Raw genomic sequence first — 25,430 nt, 5'->3', positions numbered from 1 at the left:
AAGGGACTGTGTTGCTCAGTATTGTTTCACATGCCACAACTCATGGTCTGCTGTGTGAGCATTCACTGATGTGCAACCACTGTGGGGTCCACTGTTGAGAGAAGCCAGAACTCTGATCCACAGTGGGTAGCCTAATGTAAGACTAAAATACTCTGGTGGGTTTCCTAGATAATGATTTTGTTAGAGGGGTTGAAAAGAGATAGCAGGAAAAGATACGGAGACTTGTAACATGGAGGAAAACCACTTCTGAAGAATAATTCATGCTATTTTTGTAGAAAAGTTTATTAAAATGATCATTAGTGCTTCTGTGGCCTTTCCTTAGCCCTTGTTTTGCATTGTGGCTGAACATTGCTCTGCTGTTTCATCTTTAAACCTGTCTTCTGGGGATTTTATTGGGCAGTTACACACCATTGTCCTGGAAAATCCCACTGTAACTAAGATCAAACATAGTTGTAAAGATTATCCTTGAGCTATTAGGTTAGTTTAGGGCAGATTGACTACCACTACTGACAGTCCCGGAATCTCAATGACTTAATTCAATAGAAATTTTGTTTCTTGATCACATCATGGGCCAACGCAGGCAGGTATCACCGCTCCAAGTGCTGACTCCGAAACGTAGGCTCTGCCCGTGTTGTGGCACCACTACTTTTAATATGTGGCTTCCAAATTGTCTGCGGTGGGGGAGAGAGAGCAAGGAGGTAAGCCTGGGGTGGTTTTCATGGACCAGGCGAGGAACTAGGGTGGTTTTCATGGACCAGGCGAGGAACTAGATTCTACCATTCTTCCACCTAGGCACCTTCGATTGGCCAGGGCTCAGTCATGTGGCCCCAGCCTACCTGCAGAGGTGCTGGGAAACACCCTAACATGCTCCATTACATTTGCAGCAGATGCCCAGCTTAAAAACCCACCGGAACCTGCCAAGTAATATTTGAGCTGGAGCTGTCTGAGGAGTCTTGGAGGGAAATTGTCACTTTGAAGTCTGCCAGGATGAAAAGCTTCAGAAGCCAGGCTTGAAGAATTGGTCACCCATATGGGCCCCAGTTACTGATGCACAAAATTCCATTGGTGTAAATTCCAACTCTTAGTGACTCTATAGGACACAGTAGAACTGCCCCATAGGGTTTCCAAGGCTGTAATATTTACAGAAGCAGACTGCCATATCTTTCCCTTGCAGTGGCTGATAGGTTCAATCCACCAATCTTTCTGGTTAGCCGCTGGGTGCTTTAACCCCTGCACCACCAATGCATGATGCATGTTTTATGAGTGTTTGCTGAATGCAGGCATGAATGTACACCATTACTATGCTTTAATATAGCTCTGAGTGTAGAGTCTTTCCTGGACCTGCTGGAAAAAAAAAAAAACACTTGTCCTTCCCGTGGGCCTACATTGAATGCTTTATATGTTTCTATCCTGGCATCCATAACATTTTGTTGCCCCTTTTTTCACTTCTAACTTCTCCTGGAATGCAAACTCATTGAAGTAGGGACCTTGTCTCACCCATCTTCACAGGCCCTGCCCCTCCCTCAGTGCCTGGCATGGAATGTTGAGTAGAGGGATTTTCTTAGAGGTTAGGAATTTACTATTTCTTAAACTAGAAGGTTACCCTCTATATTAAACATGCTGCCTGGAGATGAAGATTTAATTTGGTTCTGTTATACTTTTTGTCAATAATAAGGGTAAATGAGAACGAGCATGATGTGGTCAGGACAAAAGGCTTTGAGGGATGAACATGAACTGGTTTGAAATCCTGTTTCTGCCACTTTATAACTGAATAGATCTTGCAGTTTATTTAGCCTAATTGCCTCTTAACTTCTTCATCTGTTAAATGGGAATTCCTACCTGGAAATCATGTCTGGAAGTTAAGATTGTATATATGTACAGAAAGAAACCACTCTTGCTCCCCTGAGAGTCAGGTGTGGCTGTGGTTCTCTTTGTTGCCTAAGAGAGAAACCAGTCCTCTGTTCCAATCTGCCCCAGGCAGTGGCATATACACAGCACCTGCCCTTTACCCAAAATGGGGAAGTGGATTTGGGCTTCAAACCTACACCCATGAGTGGCATGGATTTATATATCCTTAATGTTAGTAAGATCCTTAGATGGGTAAACATAAGAAGGAAATGCTGTCTGACAAACAGGGCATGGGCTACCTTGTGAGGTAGTGATCCTCATATCTGGAAGGGTTCAGTAGGAAAGAATTAGCCATCTGGCAGAGATATGCTTCAGGGGAGTCCTGTTTTGAGTAGGAGACTAGGCTAACTTGGTGGTTCTCATCAAGGAATAGGGACCATGCCGGGGCCTCTAGGGGTTGGCGTGTAATTAAAAACAATGACTACCTGTTGTTTCTGTTCTGTAAGCTTATAGGGGGAAAATTAACACCATTGTCTTGGCTGGGGGGTATGTGCAGAAGATATATTTTATTTTTACATAAATAACATGCACCTTCTATGTTCGTTTGCCAAGCATGCTCTCCCCCTGCAAAGTATTTTTATAAGTGCTGCTATGCCAATTTTTTTTTTTACATGTCTCTGTAAAAAAAAAAAAATAGCATGCTTATGAAAATACCTTGTGGGGGCGGTAGGGTGCAGTTGGCAAACAAACATAGAAGGCGTGCATTATTTACATAAAAATATGGTACTGTCACAGTCTTGGGAGGTATAAGTGGAAAATGTTGAAAAACACTTGACTGTTTTCATAGTCCTTCTAACAACAACGAAACAACCTTTATGATTCTGTGACATATATTTAAAAGCTATCATATTGTCCCATTTGTGCTTACCAGAGTGCCTAGCATACTGCAATTGGTCAATAAATCTTTCATTGTTTGATTGATTCATTCATTCAATATGATTAAATAGTTGTTGAATGAATGAATGACTCTTCCTTTTCTCGGGACCTAAAAGCTCCGGTTTTCCCAGGTCTCATTATTACGACTTGTTGTTTTTCCACATCCCTAATGGTTCTGGTGACCTTACCCTGGATGACCTTCAGTCTGTTAGTGTCCCTGTTATAAAGCAGCTCTCAGAGCTAAACATTATATTCCATCTGTAGTCAAGTGACCCACCAGGATAAGGCCTTGTGATAAGCACGAGCTGAAACTGAAAACAAAAATCCTGCTGTTCTGGAAGGCCAAGGGTCAGAAATGTCGTGGCTTAAGTTTCCTTCAAACGCATCCAAATGGGGCTGGGAAAAACCAGAGGTAGAACATTGCAGTTTTTGCATGTGTTATGTTTTTGTTGCTTGATAATCCCTTTGGCCAAAGTGGATGTTATGTTCAGTCACGGGCATGGCCCCTGGACTCTGACCCTGTGCCAAGCACCAGGCTGGAAATCTGTGGGCTAGAAAACAAGCCAGCTAATTTGAAGCACATGACATCAGACACTTCCCAGGGTATAAAGGAAGGCCTCCTTGCTAGAAAGCAGGGAGAATTTTGGCTCCTAAGAGATTGGACTCAGTGACTCCAGCTCCTTGGCCAACGGTCAATCCTGTAGCACGCAGCTATCATGTGGCCTGCAATAAATTCAGATTCAAAGCTTCTGGCCCCTGCCTCATGTATTGAAGCCACAGCCTCCTTTGAGAGACATATTGGCTCTTTTAGATTAGGGGCAGCTTTTACAAAAAGAAGAGACATAAAATCTGACATTAAAATTTTTTTTACCGGCTTTTCTAATTTTAGGAGCAATGTTGTCTTTGCAGTGGGAAATCGTAAGCCCTGGATTAGAATGCTGTCCAAAAGATGGTGTCTTCCCCTTTTTTTTTTTTTCCCACATTAAATAAAATCATATAATGTGTAGCGATAGATGTATTGGTATTAACTATTAAATTTATAAATTAGACACTAATGGTAGGTTTTTCAGTTAACCTCAGAAGCTGACTTGCTAACCTCAGAAGCTGACTTGCAGCCAAGGAAGTTGATCTCAGTGACATTCAAAGGTACATGTTCTGTAATTCCAAAGTCTTCACCTCCTTCTATGTGCCATACAAATTATGAGGAACTACACATGCTAGTTAGTGCCTCTGTGTTCAGGACAAAGTATTATCCAGATGATAAAAAACCCTAATTAATAATACAGAGACCTTGGCAACTTTCCCTCTGAATGCTTAAAGTTAAGTCCTGGGGTGGAAATAGAGCTGGTTATAGTGGCCTTCGGGTACGTGGGAGAACAAGATACAAAGCACCTTTGTGAGAATGATCAGATCTGCTATTCCTTATGCCTGCAAAATAAAGAGCTATTATTAGGTCATTCTACAGTTGAGTTAACTAAGACTCAGCACAGATAAATTCTAACACCCAAGTCTTCTGACAGACTGGTGCTTTTCCCACCATAAACTCCGTAAAATGAGGAGCACCTGCGTTCCCGTGAACAGAGTGAAGATTGTGGAGATCCCTGAGAAAGATCTGGTAAAGTGCTTTAGTGTGACCTTTCTGTAGTCTAAACTCTTGAGTCCATTTCAGGCAGCCCAGGGTTACAAATGTCTGACTTCCATACAACCCGTAGTTATGAACCAACCCCCATAAAAAAAAAAAAAAAACCCATAAAGCCTATTAAATTGAAAATTTGAGGTACATACAGTGATTCCTAATAACAAACAGGTACTACTTTGTGATTTGCATCAAAACATCATTACTGTATTATTCTGTTAAAGATGTTTTAGTATATCTGGAAGTGTTTCTTTAATTTTTTTTTTTTATGCATAGAAGGGTATGCTGTATACTAAGACAAACATTTGACTAACTGACTTTAGATACGACCGTACCTTACTGTTCCGACTTACATACAAATTTGTCTTAAAGACAGAGTTAGGAACTGAACTCGTTCATAATCCGGGGACTGACTGTACTTCTAAAGGATGGAAAAGCTGATAGCTCCTAATTTTATGCCTGTTGAAGCAAAGACAACAAATTTCAGAAGAAATAACCCACCCTCTGGGTTTGACTTCATTTCTTTAAATTGGGCTTTTAGTTACCTCTGGACACTTCAACTTTTCTTTTGGGAAAACAGCTCTGGCACTATTTGATCCGTACCTTGATGGGGTACTCAAGAAAATACCATGAAATATTGATGAAGTGCTTTAAGTTTCACGGGAAGTGATGCTCCAGTCTGCAGAAATCCTGTAAGTTTCTGAAATGCATTCCTGCTTACCAGTATGTCTTATCAGCTCTTCCAATCTGCTCTTCCAACGTTGCACACCTCACTCCTGACCTGTCCATGTGTGAAAGTCTGAGAATGTCACACATATATTTGCCACCTTTTGGAAAGCCATGTTTGTTCTTGAGAATGGAGTGATATATTATTAAAATATCCAAGAAGGAAAATAAAGGGGTAGGGGTGAGAAGAGGAGGAGGATGGCAGCAGGGAGGTAAGAAGGGGAGGAAGGGAAGTGAGTAAAGGAGGACAATCCCCCAAGAGTCCAAGCTGTCAACCCGCAGAGTATGGACATCCTCTGTCACTCACCCTGCAAGGAGGAACTGAGACTTGTTGGCCAGGCCACACAGGCGATGGTGCCAAGGTCTGCTGTGGCCAGGCCTTCTCAGTGACAAGAGACTGTGGAGTGCAGAGCTGTTCATTTGGCATCCTTCACCATCACTAAGGTCACTGATGAAATATTAAACCAGTCCTATATATATGGCCTCAAGAAGGGGGTCAGGAATGGAGGGAAGCAGGGGCAAGAGGCAGTGATCAGATACATAGAAGGGAGCAAAGCCTCCTGGAACCACACATAAGAAGATTCCATGACAGCCACATTGCCACAGTGAAGTAGCCAGCTTATGTTTACTTCAACTCAAAATGTTTTTCCTTCGTACACCCATACCATCACCTTTTATTTCTAAGAAGGTGATACAAAGTACCAGGCTTCACAGTGCCATCGATGTCCATTTTGACAGCATTCATGTCACAATACACAATCAGGTACTGTAATTATATAAAATCCAAGGAATAAAATGTTACTAGTTATACTGGTTAAAATTAAACTGAAAGCCAAAAGGGAAACAAAACAAAAAGAAATCTCTGTTGGACTCCATAGAGACACTTGACAATATTACAAAAACTGTAGCCAAATAATTGTCCTAGCATGCTGCAATTCATTGCCATAACTTCTTAAATTTCCAGCTCTTTGAGGGAAAGAAAGTGCTATAGTTCTCAAAGAAATAGCTCTCACATGTGTACAGGTCAACAGAAAAAGGAATGCAAAGTCGAGGCACCAAGATTGCTCAAACAACAATGGAGTCTAAAGAGTCAGGCTTCAAACTTTTCTGAACCAGTTATCTGGTCTGTTGACAAAAGAACCTGGACAGTGGCGTTAGTCCATAAGGGCCAAAGAAGAAACACCCCACTGTTAATAAGGAAGAAAACCATTAAGAACTAGAACAATTAAGACTTAAATATTTTTTTCTACTCTACTTTTAAGCTGAATTACAGCTTTTCATATTTGGAATAGGAAAAAGATACAGAATTGATCTGTGGGTAGAACACCTATCTCTTTCTCCATCCCCCATCCCAGCTCCTGATCCAGCACTTAACAGTGGAATGCAGATATTGCTGGTTCTATATTCTTGAAGTAGAACTACTATTTCTTCATGTGTGGTCATGCCTCTTTTTTTTTTAAACAGTGAGGTATAATTAATATTCACAATGCCTATTCTTTCCTGGGCTATGGGCTAGATCAATGGTGTAGGCAGAAACCAATTCTACTTTGTGATAAAAATCACGCATATACAAAAATTATTGCACTAAAATCAAACAAACAAAACAAAACAAAAACCAACTCAGCCCAACCAGCAAAAGGCCAACTCAACTCTTCGGAAGTGCTGCACTTCCTGCCCTTTGTAGAGCATCTTGACCTTTGTAGTGTTCCATTGAATTTGGTCCATTATTAAATGTCCAAAAGTAAAAGAGTCCAAAAGACACTGTAGGATCTTTAAGGCTAGGTCTTCCCGGTGCTTCTATGAGATAAATTATCTCCTTGGCCACACAGTATAAAGCAGGGGCCCTTGTTAGAAAAATGGCTAACAGACTCCCCTCAAAAAAAATCCAGAAGCAAGGGAGGATGGGTGCACATCATGTCCTCTCCTGTGAATGAGAGAGAGAAAGACAGTAAGCAGCCTGGGATATCAAAGCCGCTCATCAACACCTCTGGAAGTACAGAGACCTCCTGGCTTCACCAAGAGAGCTCATTACACTCAATCCCTCAACCCATGTATTTGTGTTTGTGTCTCCCCATCTTTCTGTATGTGACTCCCCCTTTTTGAGAGTCTGAATGTCTTCCCTATCCCTGCAAAATCTGTTTTTTCTTATTTTTTTTCCTCAGCATCCTCTTTGATCTCTAATGGTCTCTCTTCCTTGTTGGATGTAAAAGTACAGTGATAATCCTGTCCTGCTGCCCAGGGTTCCTTTGCCACTGCCCTTCCATATTTCTCCCCCAGGGCACTCCTGTGTCTCCTCATCTTTTCGATAGCTCCCCACTCCAGCATACTCACACACATTCACAATCTAATTACTGAGCCGAATGTGCAGAGTACATGGCAACTCAGCCAAGATTACTTTCACATCCAAAAATCTGCTCTCGTCATCAAAATTTGAGTACAGGGTATTCAATACGTTGCAGATGTTTTTATAAAGCTCTTAATTAAGTGCTCACATAATGGATGAGAACAAGACATTTCCAGACTCTGTTATCGTGATACTTGATATCCTCAATATTGTTTTTCTTCTTTGGGGTGTCCACTCCAGCTCACGTCTTCTTTGTAACTGGTTGTATGGCCCTTGTGATTAATAAAATATTTGCAAAACATATCTAGATAAACAGAGGTGGATGGTGGCATCCTGCTATCGCAGGCACAAATCTAATAATACTTTAAGGTTCAGGGTAGAGGGACCGGAGGTCAAATCATCATGTGTTGCAGAAGCTCCTGCATGTTGTGACCACCAAACAAGTTGTGTTGAAGACCTAAGATCTGTCTCTTCTAATGACCACCCCTTGGGGCAGGGAGTTGGGAGTGAAAATACTAGTGTGAAGGCAGAGTCAGTGCAACAGCCCAGGGCTGCCTTTTGCCCCATTCTTCAGTGAAGTCCATCACACCACATCCCGTCATTCTAAGACACAGAGGCTGGGCTGGGCTCTTCTCTACTTACCGCTTCGGATTCTGAACTAGGACTTGCTGACATTCTCATATATGACATCGCTGATGCAAAACTGCTGCTTCTTCTTCAGCCACATCAGCTGTACACACTGGTGGATAAAAATGTATTGTTCCTGGGGCAAAAGGCAAAAACGTGTCAGAGCAAGATATCTTTGTGCAAATATGCATAAAGATAAAATATTTTAATACAGTGAAACTTGTGAGAGCTGGAAATCAACAGGACTGCCTTGTTTCTCCCAGTCTAACAAATTTTCTGCTTTTGTCAGGATGCAGTCTTAGCACTTTTCTATGGCTTATTTTAGTAGAAAATAGTTGAGTTTTCCTTCTCTGACAGGTTTCTGTCTTACACAGGTTCCAGCTTTTGCAGGCTTTACTGTACTATGATAATTTTCATGATCAAGATATTTTTTAAAGGGGGACATAGTTTTCATTATTTAGAGAGACATGATTTTATAATTCGAAACTTCAAGAGAATCAACTGTGAAAATATTTTGATTAATAAAGTTTAGATCATTGCTACTTAGTGGTAAAGGCCATGAATATTCAGTTGACAAATTATGGGGCTATTTTGGAAAAAAAAATAGTGCATAACCTCACCATACACTGAAATAAATTCCGGAAAGTTTAATAAATTAAGCCATAAAAATATAAAGGAAAATATAGGTTAATTCCTCTCTGATCGCTTTAGAGAAGGACTGTCAAAGCTTAAAAACAATGGGAGAAATTACAATTGAAAATGTCAAATTACTGCATCTAAAAGAAAGTAAGAAGAATAAAGGGAAAACCAGGAACTTGGAGAGGAAAATGTTTTCTAGAGCAATGACAAAATGCTGATACCTGTGTACTTGTTAAAAACTCATCCAAATCACACACTTAAATAGAAAAATAGGTGAAGAACATCAACCACTAGCCCACAGATTCCTGGAGGGCAAAGACTATGTCTTTTTATTGCTAATGCCTAGCACTTAGCTGGTGCTTGTTGAATGTTTCTTGAATTAAACAGAGGAAATATTAATAACTAGAAATATTTGCAAAAAAAAAGCCAAGTAAAATGTAAATAAAACAATTACTTGTCATCCATGAAGTGTGCAAAAGGTAAAACGAAAAAAGAAATAGTACTCAGTGGTGAGTTGGTTGAAGCAGGTCATTTCTATCTATTTGCAGGAGGAGATATAATTAACAAAATGCTAATAAATGGTGGTGTGGACACAGATAATAGTAAAAAAGTAGAAAAGAAACCAATTTAATGTCCCCCGCCAAAAGAAGAATGGCTTAATTATGCAAAGGCAAATCTATAATGAAACATTAATCAGCCCTTAAAATGAGTTTATAGAGATTTGGGGTAACGCTCATAGAATAACGTAAAGTGAAAAACTATAGTGTAAGATATATAGATATATATAGATAGCATTGTTTTATATAGATAGCATATAAGCAAAACCATGTAAACGTCATACTTGAATGAAGGTCCTGAGAAAATACACCGAAATATTGAGTAGTTATCTTTGTGAGATGAAATCAGTAATTTCACGGTCTTTCTCCTTTTTCTTTTTCTCCCAAAGTTTCTCTAAAAGTAAATACTTTTAATGCCATTATCCACAGGATTTTAAGGAGCCTTTTGCATGACAGGAAACCCTGGTGGTGTAGTGGTTAAGTGCTACGGCTGCTAACCAAAGGTTGGCAGTTCAAGTCCACCAGGTGCTACTTAGAAACTCTACGGGGCAGTTCTACTCTGTCCTATAGGGTCGCTATGAGTCGGAATCGACTCGATGGCACTGGGTTTGGTTTTGGTTTCGGTTTGTATGACAATATTATACAAAGGATAAAGGTTAATATTTCAAACACGACTAGATTGGTACCTCAGCCTAACCTGTATTTTTCAACAAGGCTTACAGAAAACATATACCCTTATTTTTTGAGAGAATTTCATCAATAACTGAGCTTTTCCTTGTCATCATATATGACCCATTGTCAAGCACTAGGCATAGATAAGGCCAAAGATTGCCTGGTACCTCAACCTATAATTACTCAGTAGCAAGAGTGGGACAAACTTTGTGTCAAAAAAAGGATCCAAACCACAGGAATAGTCAATAACCAACACATCCCTGGGAGCCCAGAGGAAATCTAGGCTCCGGATCGAGAGGATGCCACTGAAAGCAGAGCAGCTCTTACTAACCTCCAGGGAAAGGCTATTAGAGGAAAACCAAGCAAAACATTTGATAAAAAAGGAAGAGAGCCCAAGAGAGGCAGACACCACCTTCTGTAAAATTTCAAAGCACTTATCTATATTATGTCATTTCATGCAATGCATACTTTACAATTCAGTAAAGTTATTATTTGTATTTTACAGGTGAGGAATGGGAGAAGTGAAGTCATTTGTGCAGAGGTACTGCTTGGAGCTCAGACCTTCTCCCAGGGTCTGGCACTCTTTCTAACTACTTCCGCTGCTTTTGTGGAGAAGCCCATGAAAGTGTCAGGACAGGTCAGAAAGGAAAAGAGGATAGATAGGTCAAAATACAGCCCACTCCACAGGCATTGCAATGACCCTGAAATATGCATCTGAGGACGTAGCAGGTTTAATCAGTCACTTCTGCTGTTTTTAGAGTGAGGTGGGGTGGGAGGATCAGGATGATGGGCATTCCGGAGATGGTTGGAGAATCAGAAACCGGGAATGGGAAGAAACATGGTATATAGTTCATGGGTTGTTTACAGACACAGAGAGCTGGAAAATCAATCAGCTGGAGAATCATCACAGCCTCTCAAAAATCATTAGTGTCAAAGGAATACTGTATCATGATAAAGGTGAAGAGAATTTTTTTTTTTTAATTTTGCTTTTTACTTTTGAACATGAGTAAAGTAGAAGGCAATACAATTGGGATGTAAAAGGGCTAACACAGGCATGCAGAGTGGAGGAATGACAGGATATAAAGGTACATGAACAAGATGTTCTAGAAATAACTAACGAAACATAAATAAGTAACTGGAACTGGAAAGCACCCACCACCAAATCCTGTAGGAACTCAAGGGTGAAGTAGAAGAGTTGGGAAAAATAAGTAACCTATGGTGACCTCTGCCCGCTTTGCTGACTTTGAATTCCCTCAGGAGAGTTAGGGACGGAATCTCACATTTAAAAGAGATTGTTTCCCTGGAGATGTCAACTGAAAATTCTTCCATAAACAAAGAAGCCAAATAAATAAGCAACATTCGGGGCAAGAAAGGCATTCTGGACAAAATCTTTCCCAGCTTTGCACAAAGCCACATCCTGGCTGCCCTAGTTTTGTTTGATCGCCACACCTCGAGAAAGATAATGAAGCTGAAAGTGGGACGGAGGGTGGGCCATGTGAAGGTAATTTTTAAGAAAGGATTAAGATTCTGTAGTCAGAAAAGTCAAAAGCTAACAGGCTATAATCAAAGTCTATAAAGTTAAAAAAGGTATAAATTAAGTGAATTGGTCAGATAATTCATCACACCCAAAATACTTAAAATTAGGAGTGGCTGTTTGAAGCGTGGGCATTCATCTACATCAGGGGAAGTTTAACCACATAGGGGAATGGAAACGTACGGAATGGAAAGCCAAAAATATGGACCCATTAATTTAGAGGAGGACTTCTCTGGGAAACCAGGACGTTCTAAACATAGGATAACAAGGTGATATTCATTCCCCCAGAGCAGTAAGTCAGAAGGCAGCAGGGTTGACATGGTGGTGGCTCAGTGGTTAAGAGCTCAGTTGCTAACCAAAAGGTTGGCAGTTTGAACCTAACCAGCTGCTCCTTGGAAACCCTATCAGGAAGTTCTACTCTGTTCTATAGGGTTTTATGAGTCGGAATCAACTGGATGGCAACGGATTAAGTTTGTCTTTTTTTTTTAGAGTTGGAATGTGAGTGAGGTCAAGAAGTGAGGAAACAAATACAGGACCGAATGTGCATGGTTTACCCTGTCTGAAGTGGGATGATCCTGCTAGAGCTCAGACATAAACACACTGGAAAGGCTGTACCAAGCCTTGGTCACATGGGAGCCGGGAGGAAGGAGGAGAGAAAAGTAAAAAAAAGTGGGGAAGGGGCAACAAAAACAGAGCTAAGAGACCACAGCCATTACTCTAGGCTTTCTGAGTTATACTGCCACCTAGTGGTGACTGTTAGGAAAAGGCACGAGGACGACGACGACGACAGCAAGTTTCAATGCCCCGGAAATTTAGTGAGAGGTCAGGTCAGGTTGTGTTCTACTCAAAAAGCGTTCCTCCCACACACACTCCTTGATAAAAAGGGCTATTGAATGCCTGAAGCTGAGATGTCGAGAGTAAGGCTGATTGGGGTTAGGAACAAGCTATTGTGCTGAGGTTTTTGCACCCACACAGGTGCCACCCACTGCTACTCTGAGGCCGTGTAATGCTGTCTGCTGGCCCGGCCTGGGGCTGGCACTCCAGTCTGACTGAAGAATTACCGGGCTGCAAGGGAGGAGAGGACTTGGGAGAAGAGGAAGAAGAGTGAGCATGTAACACTGCCGAATTTTTCTGGGACTGCTCCCATGTTGTTAAAATGGGAAATCCATTTATTTACATAAAAGGGAACTTGAAGAATTGATGAGTTAGGGGGCTGGGAATCTTTAAAGATATAAGGTGGACGGAAGGCATAAATCTATCCATGACCATCATTGAAAGTGAGTTGTCTAGAGTTACGTCGAGGACAAACTAATGACAAACTTACTGAATCAAATCCAACAATTCAGATATAAATTCAATTACATCAGTTCCACAGCTTCTATTTGGTGGTTTTACCCAGGTTGGTTGGTATCTTCACCTAACCCTCAGTCTGTTTGAGGACAATTTATCCTATTACAGGTGCTTCTGTGTGCTCTGGATTTCTAAAGGGCACGTGAGGCCAATAGAAGTGTAATCTCCAATCACTGAATGTCTTTCTAGAGAGTAACATCTATTTAACAGTTAGAACATACACAATAAGGACATGGGACAGGCAGGTGCAAAACAATCCAAGACACTTGCTTTGAAGCACGAGATTGAATACTGGCAAGTTTTTTCAGTCAAGGGCAAATTAAAAAAAAAAATACATACTGGTTACACTCCTACCTCTGTCTGTACCATGGACATCCGGTATGACCTCATTTCTGACACAAGTCCTAAGATGTCTACAAACTCATGATCCCGAATGTGCTGCAAGAGCCTGTCCAGGGCAATGAATGTTCCTGTCCGCCCTACTCCAGCACTGCAAAAAAAAAAAAAAAAAGTCCAGACAGCATATTACTTAGCGCTTTAAAAAAAATCACAGGTAGCACCATTGTAAAAAAAAGAAGGTTAATCTCCTGACAACAGTTTCAACTTCACTGATTTTTAAGCATGTGGTTGCAATAGGTGTTTCTTCTAATGTCACATTTTTCCTATCACTGCTACCTCCCTTAAAGAGCAATGGGCTGGCACTGCCTCCTTGGCCACACCCGCCCACAGGCACTCTGCTTCCTCAAGAAAGCAATGATTCCATACAGAGGACCACTCTGGAGAGTTGGTTCCTGCCCTCAGTGAGCTGACACACATAAATGATTCCCTGCCTCCTGAATCGCCTCAGAGTTCAGCCCTCACCCAGTTTGGAGCCTAGCTGAGATGCCCATGACCTAGCTCTAGCTCTAGGGTCATACATAGAAATTTGCGTTCTTTCAACTCTTGATTCAGTTCACCATCCCAGACCTTTCTTACAAATCTTCCCTCTGGTGGGTCTTGGGTCTGTTTCAGTCTCCCAGAGATCTTTTATATAGATGCCTTAAATGAAATTAAATATTTGGACCCAGTCTCTTCCAGTCCCCAAATCCAATGTTCAGGGTGTAGGGGGAAGTGGAATGAATGACATGCTTTGGACAACTGCCCACCTCAGTACTCAAGTCTACATGTTTAAGTCAGCTTGTCTTTTCTTCTAATCAGCCATAGACCGAAGTGCCAAATACCTCTGAACTCTAAATTATGATGAAACTATGCAAAAAGAGAAAGTTGAAGCCAATTTACATGTGGGATTTGCTAGAAGAAAAATCCAACACTAGAAGCCTGAAGTTCAGAGCCCCAGTTTGTCATTTCTACTAAACTCTTCCCTCCTCAGACTTATCTTCTCAGGTAAGATCATCTGCCACTGGGTGAGCACCTACAAAGTCAAATCCAGGACTGCACCTGCTACCAGCTGTGAAAGGAAACCATGAGTTTGACCCCACGGTTGAGCAGTTGTATTTTCTGCTCTTGGAAAGAGCCGGTTTGAGAAAGGATTATTTCACCAGTGGAAGTGAGGCTTTTTACCTTCGAATGCCTAAAATAGGTTGACAGCAGAGATATTTTCCCTAACTGGAAACTTGGTAGCTTATGAAGCATTTTCTTTGCAGGAAGACACACATTCTTCACATACACACACAATCTCTCTCTCTCCCTCCACCCCCTCCCCCTGGGCACTCATGCATACACACACACACACCCCTAGCCATTCTAATTCACAAAGGCCATGGTGCTAGATCTGGAATTATAGGTTTATTTACTCAGGTTCGCATGGCTTACAATGCCTCTCCTAACATCTTTATTTAACTTCTACCTCTGATATGCAATTGGAGCACATATTTATGTCTTCTGCTCTTTTGAGACTACATAAAAAATTTACACTATTATATCACAGAGATAGATACTGATGGAGCTTTGTGCACTTGGTAGAAAGGAAAGCTTAAATTCGAAAATAACTCTTCCCATAAGGAATAAGTGTGGTCCTTGAGTTTTGACAACGGACTGGATGATATATTCCATTTCATTTTAATACCCACTGCTGTTGGGTCGATTCTGACTCATAGCGACCCTATAGGACACAGTAGAACTGCCCCATAAAGTTTCCAAGGAGTTCCTGGCAGATTTGAACTGCTGACCTCTTGTTTAGCAGCTGTAGCACTTAACCACTATACCATTAGGGTTTCCACTGAGCTGGATATTTTCTTTTTCCTTTCCCTCATCTTGCTTTTGTGTCTATAATATTGTGGAATGTGATGAACTATTTATAAATTTAGCATTTGTCTGTGTTGTAAACCATGCAGAACCCTTGTTGGAAAAGGGTAATTATACACAGTGCTTGTAAGCATGGCCCTTGGAGACTGGCATGCCTGGATCTGATCCTGTAGTTGTATGAAACTGCGTGGATCCATTAACCTTTCTACACCTCAGTTTTTTTTCATGTGAAAGTGGAAATAATACTTACCTCCTAGGATGTAGGATAAAGGGTAAAACCGATTGCCGTAGAGTCGATTCTGACTCAAAGTGACCCTACAGGACACAGTAGAACTACCCCATAGGGTTTTCAAGGACCAGCCAGTGAATTCAAACTGCTGACCTTTTGGTTAGCAGCTGAGCTCTTAACCACCAGGCCACCAAGGCTCCAGATAAAGGATACATTATAAATTAATCATATATATAATAAGACGTCAGTTAATTGTAGGTTTAAAAAAATTAGAATTTCACCCTTGAGACTGTTACCCTGGAATACTCTCCGAATCTTGAAATGAAACTATTTCCTGAAGTCATATTAAAAAAAAAAAAAAAAACCATTTTAACTCAAAAAAGTAAAGAATGTTATCCTTAAGTATCGCACTTTAAAAAAAAAAAAATTATCTTTCTAAGACCAAAGGGACAACGGTAACTCTAAAGCAAAGATGGTAAGCTTAGGGGGCAGGGAGTAGAAATAAACGGTGGGGAACCAAGAGCAGAAACAATGAGAATGTTGACACAGTGTGAAGAATGTAACCAATGTTCCCGAACAATATGTGTAGAACTTGTTAAATGGTGTATTTCACCAAAAATCAAATTTCATTAAATTTAAGGCAATCAAAATTTCATTTAATTGTCAATGAACTCTGGCCAGGGGTTTATAGAAAGGTGGCCTATTTCCTTGATAAAAGAAAGCCCCTGATGCTTGACAGAAGACGCATTTGATGTGGTTACCTGCAGTGTATGATCATGGGCCCTCTGCTCCTGGTAGCTTGCTGTCGGACCATGTGTACAAACTGCAGGATACTTTCTGCAGCATTGGCCGTGGGCACACCATGATCAGGCCATGCCGTGTAGTTAAAATGCATCACAGCCTGCATCTCATCAGCCTTTAGGAGAAAAAGGTAAAGAGAAGCATCAGTCTCTCAGTCCACAGTCAAGATGGCCCAGACCGCCCCCAGATCACGTCCTAATGGTGTGAGGTGATAGAGCCACCCCGCACTCCTGCTCGGTGCACTTCCCTTGCCAGCATTGTGTCTGGCACAAAGCAGGCCTGAAAAAAATATCAGTGCTATAGAATCTTCAAGTAGTAGGATAAATAGGCTAATCCATGCCTGCGTAGTCAGTGACAAGAGCTTAAGAGGATCAGGGTTTGCATCCTGGCCTTGCCGCTGAGAAGTTACATCAGCTTTGGGCAAATCCCCTTCATCAGGCTGGTACACCCCTTTCCCGGCTGCTGCCACCATGCACAGCTGTACCCTTCTCCTGATAATTGCTCCCCACTAAAGGGAGCTAAGAGCCCTGGCAGCATGAATGGTTAAACACTCGGCTGCTAAACAAAAGGTTGGCAGTTCGATCTTGCACATCGAATAAACTGTGGTTCTCTCTGAACTGATTAAACACTGAGCAGGATACGAGTCATTCAAAATCCATTTTAGCCTCTACTAATTTGAAGAATAAGGATCTACTATACAGGGTTGCTATGGGTTTGGTTTGGGTTTTATCTTGTTGTCAACTGTCAGAAATGCTCCAAACCCAGGCCTTACAAAGATTTATTTCATCCCTCATCCTCCAAGCTTGTTAAGAGTCTAGAATCCACTCAGATAATGAAATAGTGCATCATAATTTGGCAGAGTCTGGCCTGGCTACAAATTTGGAAATAAAGTTTAGGGTCAGAGAAATGAATTCCAGAGACTCAGTGGTCTTGGGTGAAGCAAAATCTGTAAGTATAAATAAACATATGATAACATTTGTATAAATATAAATAAACCAGAAATTCAGCTAGACCCCTGTCCCCTTGGTGCCCAAGGCCATCTGTCTCCAGTAGTATACAGGGCCTCCCTCACTACATTCAAGGGCTCTTTCTTAGACACACCAATCATGAAGCACACAAAAAGGCCCACCCTCACCGGTGTCTTCAGGAAGCATGGCAAGAAAGTAAACCAGGCATAATAAACTGTGCAGAATGACTCAATTATTTAACACCATGAGTATGCAAATTTATCCTCAGCCACTAGATAACTTTGGTTGCCCAGAAAAATTCAAGATGTATACATTGTAGACAAACAGTTGATCTGAAAATGTATCCAGGTAAAAAATGCAAGGTGCTTCAAAAAGAAGAAACAAATTTTCAGTTGTGTTTCCACAAACATAAGGCAAGGGTCTGCTGAATAGAGAGGCCCAAGGTCACTGGGAACAAACAATTTTTTTTTTTTGCTGATCTTTAATTTCCAGTTCTTTACTCAGTTCATGCTAAGTTTTGAGTATTGGCAAGATAGAAGTTTGTATTGTAGTCGTTTTCTTCCTTTCTTGTTAAATAAGAAAACCCTTCTGGTTTTATCTTGCTGAATTCTCTTACCCTGACTTCCTCATTTATATATTTTATATTTTTTTGTACTCTGAAATTTTCCACATAGCAATATGGGGGGGGGATAAAGAACAATATAAACAAATGAAACAAATAGATAAACAAATTCATTAGCACAGCACAATGTGCTTTGGCCATGTCACCATTTTAAGAGCTTAAAACTTAGATTATATATGTTTATGGCCATTAGGGGGCACTCTGGTACTAGATGCTAGCAACCACAGTACAAACACTATTATTCAAGGTTTTATTTCTATTTTTTAACTCTTTGACAGGGTGTCATTGAAAGATAGGCCATCTTTTAAGACCAAGGACAAGAAGCATAGTATTGACCATGCAATGATCTGCGTGACTCTTCCCTGTGAACAAGGGAATAAGCATGAGAATAGACCCTACTTTGTGCTTTGCTTTTTTTTCCCCTCTTGAATGCAAAAGTAGGGAAAGGTTTCTACATATCTGTCTAGCAGTTCTACTGCCTTCCTGGCTAAAACAGCCAAGAAAGCAAGCAAATTTCAGATGGCATTCAAAGTGTTCAATATTTTCTCTAATGGACAAACTGTAGATGCTTTGCAAGTGTTTTATTATTTTTAAAATCATTCATTCATTTGTTCACTCATTTATTCATTCTGCGAAGATGAATTCAGTGAGTAAGGGTTGAATTTACAAAGATTATTAAAACAGGTCCTTGCTGTTTTAAATCTCACAGTCTACCAGGGAGGCAGACATAAAGAGAGATAATTGTACCATCTATGGTGTGCTGTGATAGAGGATTATACACGAGACTCTAAGAGAAGAGCAGGAAAGAGTTATCTGCTTCTGAGACCAGGGAGGGCTTAACAAAGGAGGTGACACTGGAGGTGAAACCGTGTTTGCATGGAAATCTGCTTGGTGAACAAGGAAGAGATGAGCATTTCAATGGAATAGAACAGCATGAAGCACAGTCTTTTACAGTCATACTGGGATATGCCTAATTTCTCATTGCAGTAAAAGCCATTGTTAGTGGCCAGTGGTTACGATGATCAGTTATTAAAAATTACTAGATAATTACTGCATTCTTGTGGAGCCTGGGTGGCACAGTGGTTAAGTGCTGGGCTACAAACCAAAAGGTCGGCAGTTCGAATCCACCAGCTGCTCCTTGGAAACCCTATGGGGCAGTTCTACTCTGTTCCAATAGGGTTGCTATGAATTGGCTCGATGGGAACATGTTTTGTTTGGTACTGAGTGCTTACATTGGATTGCTACGGACAATCTTTGCTTGCATTGTCTATATTTAGGACTGGCAATATTTTTTCTGTAAAGGGCTGTTGTGTTAGTTGCCATCCAGTTGATTGCGACTCACAGTGGCCTCAGGCTCTGCAGGTCATAAGGTTGCTCCCAACTACTCGGGTTTGTTGTCGAGGCACAAAAGCAGTCATAAACCAAATCAGTTGCCATCCAGCTGATTCCGACTCATAGTGACCCTATAGCACAGAGTACCAGTGCCTCACAGGGTTTCCAAGGAACAGTTGGCAGGTTTGAACTGCCAGCCTTTTGTTTAGCAGCTGGATGGCTAACCACTGTGCCACCAGGAATACATAGAAATGAGAGCATGGCTGTTCCAAAATCATTTTATTTATGTACACTGAAATTTGAATTTCATATGATTTTCATGTGTCATAAAATATCATCCTTTTTAAAAATTTCTAACCATTTCAAAATGTAAAAGCCATTCTTGGTTTGCCTTTGGTGGGAGGTTGGATTTGGTCCATGGGCCACAGTTTGGCTTCAAATACTGTAATATATACTATTAGAAAGGTCTGTTTCTAAGGAGGGAATAACTTTTTTTTTCTTTCTTTTTTTGTTTTTAGTTGCATTGTGGTAAAATGTATGTAACATAAAATTAGCCATTTTAACATTTTTAAGTGTAATATTCAGTGGAATTAATAACACACTATTGTGTCACTATTACCACTATTTATTTCCAAAATTTTAGTGAATAACATTTTAATGAGAACTTTCCTATTAAACTTGGAGACAGCATGTTGAAAAGGAAAATACTAGTAAACATTCTGTTTTATTTTCTGGGGACTGTTCCATGTGAAGAAGGAAATAATAATTTTGGTTGACTTTAAATCCACTGAAACCCATTGCCGTCGAGTTGATTCCAACTCATAGCGACCCTATAGGAAAGAGAACTGTCCTGTAAGGTTTCCAAGGAGTGCCTGGTGGATATGAACTGCCAACCTTTTGGTTAGCAGCTGTACCACTTAACCACTATGCCACGAGGGTTTCCACTGGTTGATGTTGGCACCTACAATATATCTCCCAAGGCTGGGACAGAAATATTTAACATGTGTTCAAAGGCTCATCATCAGAGAGCAGGTCTTGTGGTCTTATGGGAAAAATAGACTTTTCTGACATTCCAACAATCAGAAATCAATAACACTTCAAAAGATATATGGAACCATGATTAGTAGGCCTAGAAGTACCTTCCAAAAAATCAAAACCAAACCAAAACAAAATAAGGAAAAACTAAAACTCAAACTACTAAATCATGGTTTAAATATTTAATTTCAAATTTAAGCATACCTTGTATATCCTAATTATACTCATATATGGTTAATATATGTAACGAGAACACTTCCTCAAATATGTTAAGCAAGGATTAACGGCGTCATCTCGCCCTGGGCTAAAATGAGATGGAACAGGTGAAGGCTTTCTTTCCATTTCTTTTGGCCTTTCAGGCCAACATTTCATCCATACCATTCTCAATGAAATGGGAAGCAACTACATGAAAAGTGGAATAGGAAGTAGTGCTTCAAAACCTGAAGTGCGCATAGTCTGATATGGCGGTCCCCCTGACACTCGTAGGGGATTCCCTTAGCCTGGGAGCAGCACCTTAAGCTTCGTGACTTACATAGCTGATCCGGAAATGTCTACTGGCCCAGTCATCTTGCTCCTCCTCTGAGATCATCTCCACGGTGATGTCCCCGTAAGTGATGGGTTCTTCTGTGAAAGGCCAGTAGTGGTCACATTTCACCTGAGGAAAAAATAACACAACCTTGTAGAACAAACAGATTGAAGAAATGAGGCCTGTGCTCACTTAGAGAAAACATTTAGGGAAAACAAAGGCACTTACTTCTGAAAAATTGTATAGAACTTTTGTGTGGATGGAAAGCAAAGCAGGTAGAATAGTTTCTGCTACATCTATCCACCCACTGCTGTCGAGTCAATTTCAACTCAGCCACCCCATAGGGCTTCCAAGACTGTAAATATCTATTATGCAAGCAGACTACCACATCTTTCTCCTGAGGAGCCGCAGGTGGTTTCGAACCGCTGACCTTTCGATTAGCCATCATTCTTCTGCTACAGAGGAAGCTCTTAATCAATAGCAGTGGCTGGTGCTGGTTTTGTTGATAAGTACAAAAGACCCCCATAGGTACTTACCCTCCTTTTCTCATTACACTGAGTCAGCATGACAATAATCTGAGACTTCTGTTGTAGGACCATTTTCCAAAAGTCATTTCTGGTTTCAGGCAGCGGCCCCTGTGTGGCAATATACTCCTGGGGTGAGTTGTATCCCTGAGAGATAAGTGACAAAAGTGTCACCTAGTAAGCCACTGTCAACACCAAATGCTGTTCCACACAAATGAGAAGAAACTGAAAATTAACTGGTGATTAACCTTGCAAAGGATTATACACTGTTGTAAAGTTTTCTCCTTTGTTCATCAAAAAAGCAGTCAGTGTAAACACGGATGAATCTGGAAGGCATTATGTTGAGTGAGATGTCAATCAGAAAAGGACATATATTGTGTGAGACCACTATTATAAAAACTTATGGAAAGGTTTTACACAAAAAGAAACAATCTTTGATGGTTATGAGGGAGGGGAGGGATGGGGACGGAAAAATACTACCTAGACAATAGATAAGTGGTAACTTTGGTGAAGGGTAAGTCAGTATACAACACTGGAGAAGCCAGCACAGCTTGTACAAGACAAGGTCATGGAAGCTCCATAGACACATCCAAACTGCCTAAGGGACCAAATCACTGAGACAAGGGCTGGAGACCATGATCTCAGGGGATATCTAACTCAACTGGCATAACATAGTTTGTAAAGAATATGCTCTACATCCTACTTTGGTGAGTAGCGTCTGGGGTCTTAAAAGCTTGTGAGTGGCCATACTCCACTGGTCTTACTCCATCTGGAGCAAGTGAGAATGAAGGAAGCCAAAGACACAAGGGAAAGATTAATGGACCACAACTACCACAGCCTCCACCAGACTGAGTCCAGCAAAACTAGGTGGTGCCTGGCTACCACCACTGACTGCTCTGATAGAGATCACAATAGAGGGTCCTGGACAGAGCTGGAGAAAAAGGTAGAACAAAATTCTAACTCACCAAAAAAGACCAGACTGACTGGTCTGACAGAGCCTAGAGAAACCCCCAGAGTATGGCCTTCGGACACCCTTTTAACTTAATACTGAATTCACTCCTGAGGTTTACCTTTTAGCTAAAGATAGACAGGCCCATAAAACAAAATGAGATTAAATGGGCACGTCAACCCAGAGACAAGGAGGAGGAGGCAGGAGGAGACAGGAAACTTGGTAATGGGGAACCCAAGGTCAAGAAGGGGACAGTGTAGACATGTTGTGGGGTTGACAACCAATGTCACAAAGCAATATGTGTATTAATTGTTTAATGAGAGACTAATTTGTTCGTAAACCATCTAAAGCACACACACAAACACAAAAAAGCAGTCAGTGTATTTAACTGACCATGTAGCTCAGTGTGATTTTAAGAATTGCTCGCTGGAAGCTTACAAAATCACATATCACAGCCACACATTTTATATATCTATATATACATCTTTATATATACATATATGCATATATAATAACTGTTATCATTACAGGTGTTACAAGTAGAGGCGCTTAAGTGGAGAACTTTCAATTTGGTTGCTGAAATTGGCATTAAAATGTAAAAAAGGAATATGACCTTTAGCATAATTATCTATCTTTCCTTTAACTAATCCTTACAAAGAAATATGAACATAGCTAATGTATAGGCTTTTTTTTTCTTTCCTTATTGTTTATGCTGAAACAGAATAGTGGAAATTGCTTTAGAATTGGATAGTTGAGTAGGGACTGGTTCTCTTTTCAAATATTCTGAATTGTATTCCATTGGCTGGGTTTGCATTTGGATGCCTGATTTTTGTTTTTACTTACAGGAATGTAGTTGGCGTTAATGTAGTCTGCACCTTCCTCTTCATTCATGGAGACTAATCTCACCCTGCTGAAGTCATCTGTAAAGAGTTAGGGAGAAAAGAAATATTAAAAATGAAGATGGAAGGAGGAATCATCTCGAGCCTCTCTACCCAATATCAAGTCAAAATTAGTTGGTGATATAGTAGGTAAAGTTTTTTCTAGCATGATATTTTAGCCATAACTCAATCTTAATTTCTTGTTTAAATAAATGCACTATTTCCTCCCCACCAGCTCTCATGTTCTTGGAAGAATTGTTTCCAAGTTTTTGGAAGATCATGCAGAATATTTGCAGGATCTACAATGTCTGGGAGAAAGCATGGAAGGCAACAGTATCTAGCCTAAACACATGATTTTCATTTCACCTGGGGATAGCCAGAGAATTCACTACCTTGGGGAGACCTCAAGGAGAAAAGATGAAGTTACATGGGCTTTTAAATTGATGGCCTTTAAAAAGAAAAAGTATATTCTGAAATGTATACAGCCGTAAGATGTTATGTTATTACTACCAAATTTTATCAAAAGCTATTATCAAGGAACCCCCACGTGTCTGTCAATTTGTCGTACTGTGGGGGTTTGCGTACTTCTGTGACGCTGGAAGCTGTGCCACCGGTAGGTATTCAGATACTAGCAGGGTCACCTATGGAGAATAGGTTTCAACTGATCTTCCAGACTAAGATAGACTAGGAAGAAGGACCCGGAAGTCTACTTCTGAAAAGCAGTAGCCAGTGAAAACCTTACAAATAGCAGCAGAACATTGTCTGATATAGTGCCAGAAGATGAGCCCCCCAGGTTGGAAGGCACTCAAAAGACGATGGGAAGAACTGCCTCCTTAAAGTAGAGTTGACCTTAATTATGTGGATGGAGTAAAGCTTTTGGGACCTTCATTTGCTGATGTGGCATGACTCAAAATGAGAAGAAACAGCTGCAAACATCCATTAATAATCGGAACCTGGAATGTACGAAGTATGAATCTAGGAAAATCGGAAATTGTCAAAAATGAAATGGAATGCATAAACATCGATACCCTAGACATTAGTGAGCTGAAATGGACTGGTATTGGCCATTTTGAATCGGACAATCATGTAGTCTACTATGCCGGGAATGACTACTTGAAGAGGAATGGTGTTGTATTCATCATGAAAAAGAACATTTCAAGATCAATCCTGAAGTACAACGTTGTCAATAATAGGATAATATCCATATGCCTACAAGGAAGACCAGTTAATATGACTATTATTCAATTTTACTTATCAAACACTAAGGCCAAAGATGAAGAAATTAAAGGTTTTTTTTATCAGCTTCTACAGTCTGAAACTGATAGAACATTAAATCAGGATACATTGATAATTACTGGTGATTGGAATGTGAAAGTTGGAAACAAAGAAGAAGGATCGGTAGTTGGAAAATATGGCCTTGGTGACAGAAACAATGCCGGAGATGAAATGATAGAATTTTGCGAGATGAACAACTTCATCGCAAATACCTTTTCTCACCAACACAAACAGCAACTATACACATGGACCTCCCCAGATGGAATACACAGGAATTAAATCAGCTACATCTGTGGAAAGAGATGATGGAAAAGCTCAATGTCATCAGACAGAACAAGGCCAGGGGCCGACTGTGGAACAGATCATCAATCGCTCATTTACAAATTCAAGCTGAAAGTGAACAAAATCAGAGCAAGCCCATGAGAGCCAAAATACGACCTTGAGTATATCCCACTTGAATTTAGAGACCATCTCAAGGATAGATTTGACGCGTTGAACACTAATGACAGAAGACCAGACGAGTTGTGGAATGACATCAAGGGCATCATACATGAAGAAAGCAAGAGGTCATTGAAAAGACAGTAAAAAAGAAAAGACCAAGATGGATGTCAGAGGAGACTCTGAAACTTGCTTTCGAATGTCAAACAGCTAAGGCAAAGGGAAGAAATGATGAAGTAAAAGCACTAAGCAGAAGATTTCAAAGGGCAGCTTGAGAAGACAAAGTAAAGTATTATAATGACATGTGCAAAGAGCTGGAGACAGAAAACCAAAAGGAAAGGGCACACTGGGCGTTTCTCAAGCAGAAAAACCTGAAGAAAAAATTCAAAAAAATTGTAATAGCAAAGGCTTCTACAGGGGAAAATAATAAATAATGCAGGAAGCATCAAAAGAAGATGGAAGGAATACACAGAGTCATTATACCAAAAAGAATTAGTCGATGTCCAACCATTTCAAGAAGTAGCACATGATCAGGAACCGATGGTACTGAAGGAAGAAGTCCAAGCTGGCCTGACAGCATTGGTGAAAAACAAGACTCCAGAAACTGACAGAATATCAACCGAGGTGTTTCAACAAATGGATGCCGCGCTGGAAGTGCTCACTCGTCTGTGTCAAGAAGTTTGGAAGACAACAACCTGGCCAACTGATTAGAAGAGATCCATATTAATGCCTATTCCCAA

At 40.6% G+C, this 25,430-nt stretch overlaps 1 protein-coding gene across 1 annotated transcript in view; it reads right to left on the bottom strand.

The window, feature by feature from the left end:
- Positions 1-6,714: 6,714 nt before the first annotated feature.
- PTPRO (protein tyrosine phosphatase receptor type O) overlaps positions 6,715-25,430 on the bottom strand; it is a 274,139-nt gene continuing 255,423 nt past the window's right edge. Inside the window, exons 21-27 of the mRNA XM_049882551.1 lie at positions 22,943-23,019; positions 21,163-21,297; positions 20,633-20,755; positions 16,104-16,258; positions 13,224-13,359; positions 8,133-8,253; positions 6,715-7,070 (exon numbers count right to left, since the gene is read on the bottom strand). Of these exons, the coding sequence (XP_049738508.1) occupies positions 8,149-8,253; positions 13,224-13,359; positions 16,104-16,258; positions 20,633-20,755; positions 21,163-21,297; positions 22,943-23,019 (731 nt within the window). The 3' untranslated portion in view covers positions 6,715-7,070; positions 8,133-8,148. The remainder of the gene's footprint in view (positions 7,071-8,132; positions 8,254-13,223; positions 13,360-16,103; positions 16,259-20,632; positions 20,756-21,162; positions 21,298-22,942; positions 23,020-25,430) is intronic.

The sequence above is a fragment of the Elephas maximus genome, chromosome 4, assembly GCF_024166365.1.
Source record: "Elephas maximus indicus isolate mEleMax1 chromosome 4, mEleMax1 primary haplotype, whole genome shotgun sequence".
Classification (NCBI taxonomy): Eukaryota; Metazoa; Chordata; class Mammalia; order Proboscidea; family Elephantidae; genus Elephas; species Elephas maximus.
The sequence above is the reverse complement of the archived record's forward strand: the minus strand, read 5'-3'. Positions and strand labels throughout refer to the sequence as shown.